This window comes from Rissa tridactyla, chromosome 14 (assembly GCF_028500815.1).
Source record: "Rissa tridactyla isolate bRisTri1 chromosome 14, bRisTri1.patW.cur.20221130, whole genome shotgun sequence".
Classification (NCBI taxonomy): domain Eukaryota; kingdom Metazoa; phylum Chordata; class Aves; order Charadriiformes; family Laridae; genus Rissa; species Rissa tridactyla.
Window position 1 is genome coordinate 6,687,341 of NC_071479.1, and position 9,648 is coordinate 6,696,988.

General features: G+C 60.6%; 1 protein-coding gene across 1 annotated transcript; it reads left to right on the forward strand.

Annotated features, from left to right (window-relative positions):
* Positions 1-7,994: 7,994 nt before the first annotated feature.
* Positions 7,995-9,159, forward strand: IER5L (immediate early response 5 like). Its single transcript, XM_054220671.1, has one exon. It carries the CDS (start codon positions 8,092-8,094, stop codon positions 9,076-9,078), a length of 987 nt encoding a protein of 328 aa, XP_054076646.1. The 5' UTR covers positions 7,995-8,091; the 3' UTR covers positions 9,079-9,159.
* The last annotated feature ends 489 nt before the right edge of the window (positions 9,160-9,648 follow it).

Below are 9,648 nucleotides of genomic sequence, written 5' to 3' on the forward strand. Positions count from 1 at the left end.
CGGGTCCCCCCGCCCCAGCCACGAGTGGCAGCGGGGACCCCCCACGACAAGTCCGGACTACCAGTCCCGGCATCCCCCGGGGCAGCCCCGGGGGTTTGCTCCCTGCCGGGGATTGTAGTCCTCCCACCGCCGTCCGTCCGTCCGTCCGTCCGTCCACCCACCTATCCATCCACGGGGCATCGCAAGGCCACACTCCTCCCCAGCTGGAAGAGCTCTGCTTAGGGAAGGCTGCAGTTTCCATCGCAGGCAGACAGCAATTAACCATTTCGGAGCCCCACATCAGCTGGCAGCACTAATTGCACATGCCTTAGGTCACTTTTAGTGAGGAAGGAGACCCTCACCCTACCTGGGGCCAGGAGCCCAGGCAGGTCCCATGCACCATCCTAGTGTTGATTCCCCACCTGAGCCACAGCTCCAACTTTAATGCAATTTTTGCCCCAACTACCCTCCCTGCAGACTTGGTGAGCACAGGGAACAGGGAAGGAACTGCCACTTTGCTTGCCCTCAATACCAAGCATTGCCACCCGGCACCGCAAGCCCTGGGAGGGTGGTCTTGCTGGAGACGGGCAATTCCTATTGCAGGAGTCACCCAAGGGCCCCTCGCTCCAGACGTTGTCTGCGTGGTAGGACAGGTCCTGCCCTGCACAGGTTAGCATCTAGAAACCACAGGATGGGGTATGTGGGAGGAGAAACAGAGGCAGAGAGACACGATTAGCCCTAGATCACAGGCGCTGGGTCTCCATGTCCTCCCATCACTATATAACAGCTTGCTGCCCGTGCTCCTCCGAGAGTGTGCTGGTCTCTGCCAGCAGGGAGCATGGCTGCAAATCCTGCTCAGTCCCCAGCAAGTCCCATCCTGCTCCACCCGGGACAGGAAAGGTATCTGCAGGTAACATCTTTCATCCAACGCTAGTGCTGGAGACAGACTTTTCAGTTAGGTAGGGACTGTGCTCCAGCATAGCCACATTTACATCTATAACACAGGGTCAGACCAAGCCCAGGGATCGACCCTGGGCTACACAGCACTAAAGACTTTGGGATATTTGACCAAGCAATTAAATAGGGTCACTATCAGACACCACAGCCCAGCAAAAAGCCCTGGCTGCCCAGGGCATCTCATCCCTCCTGGAAGTGATGCCCCGGGGCAGCAGTAGCGAGACCCCATGTGGCTTCAGAGACCCAGTCGCCACCAGCTGCCGGGGGAGCCCCTGGCACAGACCTGCTTTCTCCAAGGAGGTAGTGGTCACGCCTACAGCCTCCAACAAAACCCACTCTGGGGACCTGACGCCAAATGCAGCAAATGACTTTGGGGCCTTTCTCTTGCTTTCTCCCCAGGACAACCCACCAACATGCCAAACACCAGCACGAAGAGGCAGCCTGACTGCTCAGCACGCAGCCAGACCATGGGGACAAAAGCACATTTCCCAGGCAGAGACAGAGCTCAAAGCTGTCCTTTAGCCTAGTGTTCACCTCTCCATGGGCTCTAAGAGATATTTATTCCCATCCCTAACCCAAGAGCCACAACAGGTCAAAGCATCTTCCCAGGAGTGACCCCGCAAACCATGGTAACAAGTCCCCTGGGTGAGGGACCTACCTTTGACCCAGTCTCCAACTCTGCCTAGATGAGAGCTAGTGCTGAGCACAGCTGGGTTTCATGGGCAGAAGCACACCGAATTTTCTATCCCTTTGGCACAGCTCCCACACGTCAACCAGGAACGCACCCAGGCAGCTGAGCCCAGCCTGGAGCTGCTCACCCTGTGGCCAGGCTGAGCTTCACTGCCATCGCCACTGCAAGCTGCAGGACTCGGGTCACCTGCAAGACACTGCCAAGCAGGACAGAGGCTGTGAGTACTTTGACCCCTGTAGCAGCTCAGAAACGCTCAGGGGAGCCATGGGGATGCCACTGATGCAAGGACCCCATGCAAGCCCCCAGGCAGCCACAATGGTAGCTGTGCCTGCCCTGCCCAGGCAGCAGAGGAGCTCTCAAGATTCCCCATACCCCCGGGAGGGTAAGCACCATGTCCCTCAGAGCTGTGACAAGCTCCCTGGGGTGGCAGAGTCCAGGGGAGCACCCAGTCCAAGGTGGGAAACACTAGCTCCCCAGAAAGAGCGGATGCCGACTTCATCCCCTCTTTCCAAAAAAAGCGGCTCCTGAGCTTCCTGCATCCAGTTCATCTTGCAGCTTTAACATCCCACAATGGTTTTGCAGGAAATCCATGTGCTCCAAATGCCAGAGGCAGAGAGACAAAGCACCAGCAGTGACCATTACAGTAGGACAGGCTCGCTAGAGACCTGTGGAAGCACCTGTGCCAGAAGCTTTACAATGCTGCTGCTGCAGAGCATCACCCCAGCGGCTCTGGGTGCCAGGCAAGCCAAGCAAACCACACCAAGACCAACTGGGATGCTGCAACCTCCCTGTGATCACCCAGAGCTCTGCTCACGCCATCAGCATCTAATTCCTACCCAGCTCTAGCAAGGAACAAATCTGCCACTGCAGACCGACCTGTGGCCACAGCGAGAGTATGCATGGGCTAAAAAAAACATCAGCACAGGCAGAGGCCCCCTTCTTTGGGTCATGTCACCAGCTGGCTGATGACAGCCAGCATTTGCCCACTCACTGCAGGATAAGCTGAGCCCATCACGGAGGCAACCGGCAATAATACCGGTAGTAAATACCTCCTCAATTCCACCCTCCCAGGATTAGTCAAAGGAAGAGTCATGCAATTCCCGGCCAAGGGGACCTCCCAAGACTTTGGTAGGAGCGCAAGACGCACCAGGAGTGTTTGTAAGCACCACCCTGGGCACAGGGATGGGTGAGGTTGTGCTTGGCCATGCAGCAATGAGAGGCCATGAAACAACAGCAGGGAAGCTTACAGGTTGCACCCATACCCTGCACAGCAGTGCTCGGGGTACAAGAAATGAAGGAAACGAGTCTGTGAAATGAGGTAGGAACAAACCAGACCAAAGTACTGAGCACTTCATCCATGCCCCGTGCCACAGTGGCGCTTGGGAGACATTATACAGCTCCCCAGCTAAAAGCAAGGAGGAACAATAATTAAATGGATGATTTCTCGATAACGGTTTTGTCCCTATTTTCTCCAGGGTTTTAATACAAAGTATTTTGACTGTGGTACCAGAGCTGTGAGAAAGAGCTAACAGCTATGACAGTGGGGTGACAGCTTTACCCATTGCGTGCTCGATCAGTACAGATGGATACGCTGCTCTGAGGGCTGACGGCTTCTGGAGCCAACATGCCCTGTCCCTGACTCACTGTAGCAGACCCCATGGGTCCGTGCTACAGGTCCCCTCAAGCTGGGGAGAAGCTTAGGGGTCCAGGCAACATTGCACCTACCCAGCACAGGGGAGGGGGTGGCAGAGGCCAGCCCTGCTCCCAGAGCTCAGCCTGAAAACCTTGTTCTGGCTTGTTTTCCCACTGGCTTTGGGTGCCTGACTTGTAATAAGTGAGCCTGAAAAGCAGGCTCCTTTTCAGACATGCCAGGCACCCACAGCTCCAACTCGCAGACGCGTCTCCAGGGAGTCAAGTTCCAGGTGCACCCAAAAAAATCTCGTGTTTCAGCCAATACCCAAATGCCTCCACTTCCTTGTCTGAGAAAAGCTGGGCAGTGCCCAGGCCCAGGACTCTGAGGCTCAAGGGGAAATTGCTCTATAGCAGCCAGTCTAATTGCACTGAAATTACAAGATCAAGCAGTAAATTCACGTCTGTGTTCGTTGCTCTGGGTGGCAAAGCCGCACCAGCAAGTGCCTGATCTCAAATCACTGCAACTTCACGTTTCATTGGAAAGGGAAGGAGGGGGTTAATGAAGGAGAGCCTTGCCAGTTGGAAGTGCTACCTAAAAAGGGTTTCTCCTACTAGCTGAAGCAAAATGGTTTCTCTTGCCAGCTTGTTTACTCTGCAGCTGAGAGCAGCAAACCGCCAGGTTTTGCTGCTGGAGCCCGCTGCAGGATCGACGGCTGTGAGACCGGCCCTGGCACCAGGACACCAGCAGGGCTGGACCGACTACAGTACAGCTGCACCGTCCCCAACCCAGGGCCAGCCCCACACCACAGCCTGGCCCCCAGGACCAGCAGCACGTACGCAGGGGGAAATGCAGCTATAACCCTCCAGACAGCAAATCCTGGGACCATCCTCCTTTCCTTTGGGGAAATAATGGTACTTGCCATTTAATGGCCAGTTAAAAGCTGCAATTACATTTAACTGAGATGGTTTCAGACCAAATGTCCCCTACAGCAGTAGGGTCCTTAGGGCCATTTCCCATGGGAAGGGCACACAAACCCCACTGGAGACCAGGGAATAGGGATGCTGGACAGGACACAGACAGTTTCCTGGGAAAGGCAAGCACCAAACAAACCCATCCTGCCCCAGCTTGCCACTGCAGAGCCAGAAAGTGGACAGGACTCGTTATCCTCTTTTAGAAAAGCAGAGCTTACAGTCATATGTCAAGACAGGTACCAGCCAGATTCCTGTCTCACGAAGATTTTGGAGTCCACAGGCCAAACTGAAGCAGCGCAGCTTTCACAGCGCGCAGCCCATCCCGGCTCCAGGATTAAAGCCACCGTGTCTGCAAACAAAACACTCACACCCGCCAGGAGAGCCAGCCGGGGAGGAGAGCGAGCCTGCAGCCGCCGCGAGCCTCGCCAGATGCAACACAGTGCCCGGCAGTCAGCAAGAGGATCAGGCCCATGTTTTATAGCCTTTATATTAATTACCCAGAGCCTAAATAAGATTAAAGTTTTAATTCCATCTTCATCTAGTGGCTCCTGCTGTGCTCTTGGGTTTTCCTGGTGCCACAAAGCTTCTCAGGCAGTTACAGCAGAGGGCACTTCTCTGACAGCCAGACATGGTAGCATTTCCCGCATCAGGGTTGCCCCATGATGCTCAAATAACCCCAAGGACACACCACCCTCTGGAAGCTGCTCTGCACCTCCATAACTGCAGCACTGCTGCAGGCAGGGCCCTGCAAAGTCCACCTGACCCTTCAGTTAAAGCCACAACCCGAGGCCAGTGAGGCCACGCGATGATTAAAGAGCAGAGGGCCAGCACTGGGCAGTGTCCCGAGGCCACGCTGCAAGTCCGAGCTGGGATGGTGAACAGGAGCTCAAGGCAGAGGATGGCTGCCAGGGTGATGCTTTGCGGCTGGCACCGTCCAAGCTGCACAAGCCACCCCGAAACAGCCGGCCAACAAGCAATACAGGCTTGTTTTGGACAGTTTGGACCACCTAGGCAGGAGTTTTACAGCTGGAGAGCAGCAAACGCCAGCTAAGCAAGAGAGGAGATCTCTGCCTGCGCTGGCTGGGTGGAAGGTGTGGCACGGGCTGGCAGCAGCAGCGCTCGCTGCCCCAGTTCCCCGGTGCCCAGGAGGCCACGGGAAATGCTGCAGAGCTGCAGCTGGGGCTCAGCACCAATGCCAACACCCCACGAGGCCTGAGCCTTTGATCTCACTGAGTGGGTGCAAGGCCTGGCTCCAGCCACCAAAGCACCCAAAATTCAGCACTGGTCTGTGTGACTTGCTCCAAACCCCAGCCCTGCTGCAGCCCATGATATTTGCGCAGACCATCTCCAAGTGTCACTTCCTGGATCGCCGGCTGCAGCACAGCCACAGCCTTGGAAAAACTGACCTGCAGCCAGGAAAGGTTGCAAGGGAGAGAGACCCATAGAGGAGAAGGAGGAGACGGCGCAATCCCCAACCTCAGATGCTGCCCATACACACTGCCTTGAGCTACATCCGCCCTCTGGACAGGGTTGTGATTATTTTCTATGGTACAGACAAGGAAAGCAGGTCAAGAGCATCCTACAAGAGTTCAGGAATGCACAGAGTGTCATTCACCCCGGTTTGCATGGCTGAGGGCAGACTATGGAGAAGGTTGCTCCACAAGCGAGGAGGACTTAGCCAGCTGCCACGCAGCGGGCAACGAGCTGCCTCAGCCCAGCTGCTGTCCTTCATGGCACTGAGCCTGCTCCCATTCCCTTGGTGGGAGGACATGAGCGAGCTGAGCCAGCAGAGTCCAGCCAGGCCAGGAAGCAAGCAAAGCCCCCAGCCCCCCAGGCATGCCCCCACAGCCCCCAGGCTTTGCACAGTGCCCCCTTTGCACAGCACAAAGCTGACAAGCCCAGTGACCACCTGGCACAGCTGCCCCTGAGGCCTGGAGGTTGGACAGCATGGGCTTTGGAGGTTTGCTATCCGGTGGGCTCCACGCTGCCTGCCGGTGCAACACTGCCCTTAGCCACTGCTAAGGTATGCACACCAGTGTGTCCCTCAAAGCTGACACCCAGCAAAGGCAACGTCCCCCCATAGTTGCTGGGGAAAGCCCCCTCCTCTCTCCTCTACCATCTTTTTGCAGAAGATGCCATTTCAGAAGCAGCTCTGCAGCTCCTGTTGCCCCAGCGCTGCGGTCCCTACAGGGTTCCCCAGCTCATGGCCCCTTCTCCCACCAAGGCACTGCAGCCCCCTGCCCCGAGACCCCCCAGCTGCACGCCCAACACCGGCTCTTACTTGCTAGCCAAGAGCTGCTCTCCATGGCGGCACCAGCATCCCCAAATGTTTCTGCTCACAGTCCGATGGCTAGGTCCCTCGGTGGCCAGGTCCTTTGAGGAGAGAGCGAGGAGATCAGCCCCCAGACCCCCTTAGCCCCTGAACACCCCTAACCCCACATACCCCACAAGTGGGCTGCCCTCTCCCCACCACATACACTCTGTGAGGATCAGCCTCCCCCACCCTGCAGACTCAAGGCATCTGTGTGCAATGAGGTGGGATGGGAGCCTTTAATTAGCAACAACCTGTGCACAGTCCTACTTCCACTTTGGGGGAAAATTTGGTTGTGACTGGGAGCACCTTCTGAGCAGCGGCGGGTGCACAGTCCTGCTCCCACACAGGGGGGAAACCTCTGACCCCCTCCAAGCGTGGGGCGACAGTGAGCACTTGCAAGGCAGGAGAAGGGGGTATCCCTGTCGGGGGCTGCTCGCTGTCGGGGCACGGTGGGGGACACCAGCAATTTTGGGACGCTGCTAGCCCTTCATAACGTCTAGCGCCGCAGGGCCGGGGCAGCCCCACGCAGGGAGGGGGTACCGGGGGCTGCGTCCAGCCGGAGGAGGGGGGACAGCCCAGGGAGGGGGCTCCTAGAGGGTGCCGGGTGTGTGCCTGTGCCGCCGAGGGAGCTGGGGGTAGGCAGTGCCTCGGCGGCTGTCACTGTGTAGGGGGCTCGGTACCCCCGGAGAGCGGAGCGGGGAGTCCCCGGGGAGCGCCACCGCCCTCACGGCTGCTCGGGGCCGCCCCCCGGGGCGGGAGCCGCCCCCCGCTCACCTGTGTGAGGGGAGTGGAGCGGGGAGGCGGCGCCCGGCCCCGTCACCGCTCTGGCGGGGCACCCGTTGCTCGGTACAGCCCAGTGCCGCCCCCCGCCCAGCCTGGCCGAGTCCCCGCCGCCCTCACGGGCCGCGCCGCTCCTGTCAGCATTTGAACGGGACGAGGGGCCCGCCTCGCCCTTATTGGCCGCCGCGTCCGCCCGTCAAGCCGCTCCCTGCCGCTCCATTGGTCGCCCGCGCGGGGGAGGGGCGGGGCGGGTGCCGGCGGGGCGCTATAAAAGGCGGGGGGCTGGGCGGGCGAGCGCTCAGTGCCTCTGCGCGACAGGTACCGGCCGGCGTGGGGGGGCTGGGTGTGGAGAGCGAGAGGGGGGCGGGGCAGGCGCGCGCGCGCGCGGAGGGGCGGGCCGGGGCGGTGCGCGGGGCGGGCGGGGGGCGCGCGCGGCGCTGCCGCCTGCACGCGCCCTGCCTGCACGGAGCGCGGCGGCAGCGGTGGCGGCAGCAGCGGGAGCCACCGGCGCGCACGGCGATGCCCGCTCTGCTCCCGCCGCTGGCCGCCCCCTGAAGACACCCCTCTCTATTTCCCCCCCCTCCTCCTCCTTCTCCAGCGACCTCAGGCTCGTTTCCCCCCCCTTTTCCCCCTTCCCCCCCCCTTCTATTTCCCCTCTTTCCCCCCCCCCCTCCCTCCCCGCCTCTTTATCCTCCGTCTTTGCCACCCTCCCGGTCGCCGTGTGGATGCGGCCCGGGGTGCCTGGCTGCGCGGGTGGCGAGAGCAGATGCTGAGGGGCCGGAGGAGGATGGAGTGCACCCTCGATGCGCAGAGTTTGATCAGTATTTCCCTGCGGAAGATCCACAGCTCCCGCACGCAGCGAGGCGGCATCAAGCTCCACAAGAACCTGCTCGTCTCCTATGTGCTCCGCAACGCCCGGCAGCTCTACCTGAGCGAGCGCTACGCCGAGCTCTACCGCCGCCAGCAGCACTACCCCGACGGAGCCCCGCTCCTCGCCATGCCCGCCTGCCCGCCGCCCGCCGCCGCCCCGCCGGAGCTGGCGGCTCTCCCGCTGCCCGCCGACACGCAGGACCGCGAAGCGCGGAGCTGCTCGGCGGCGCGGGGCGGTGCGGAGCTGTTGGAGGTGCCGGTGTGCGCGGCTCCCCCGGAGCTGCAGCGAGCGCCTTGCAGAGACTCGTCCCCGGGATTCTACCGGGCCGCCGGTAGCGCCGGCCCCGGTGGCGGCGGCAGCGCGCCCCCGGGTCTGCTGTACCCCGCCGGCTGTGACTTCGGGAGCGGCGGGGCTCCGCACTGTAGCAGCCGCACCACGGTGCTGGATTTGGACACTCACGTCGTGACCACGGTGGAGAACGGGTACTTGCACCAGGACTGCTGCTCGCAGTGCCCCTGCTGCTGCCAACCGGCACCGGGGCTCGCCTCCCCGCCGCCCACGCCGGGCACCAAGCGCAAGTATTACCCGGGGCAGGAGGAGGAAGAGGAGGGGGTGGAGGAAGGGGAGCCGGGGGGAGGCGGGGTGGCGGGCGGCCCCCCCTTCGCCCCGTGCACCAAACGCGCCCGTTTCGAGGAGTACAGCGCCGAGCACCCCCAGGACTCTTCCAACATCTCCAACTTGATCTCCATCTTCGGCTCCGGTTTCACGGGGCTGGTGAGCCGGCAGCAGGCGGACTCGGAGCAGCCCCTCAACGGGCAGCTGTGCAGCAAGCAGGCGCTGGCGAGCCTGGGAGCCTGGACTCGGGCCATCGTCGCGTTTTAGAGAGGAGCGGGGAGCAAAAGAAGGGGAAAGGGGGGGGGCTGGTGGTTGCTAAAACGGGGGTGCGATCCGAGGGACAGCGGCTCCGGGGAAAGGGGGGGGCGGGGGGGACACCCTGAAACAAAGGCGGGGGGGGTGGTGGGGAGGTTGGGATGGGGGGGGGGGGTACCGAGGGGTGCGCAGGGGAGGTGGGAGGGCAGAGCCACGCTAGTGTTTTATAAATTGTACAATAAAGAAAAAAAAATCTAAGATCTCGGGACTTTATTTTTGCAGAGGTGAGAGAGAAAAAAAAACAAAAACAACAAAAAAAATAATAAGCAAACAAACGAAAACAAAACAAAACCAACAACGCAGCACCTATTTAAATAATCCTCTTTGTGTCCGCTCGGGTTCTCTCGGCGGCGGGTTTCCCGGGGCCGGTGCTGGCGGCGGGGACCGCCACGTGAGAGCCGGGCCCCGGCGCACCGGCCCCGGGACCCCCGGCGGGGAACGGCCCCCGGGCTGTCCCGGCGGGGACCCGCCGTTGGTGTTGGGGTGCGGGGTGGAGGGCGGGGGGAAAGAAGTAGCCGCTGC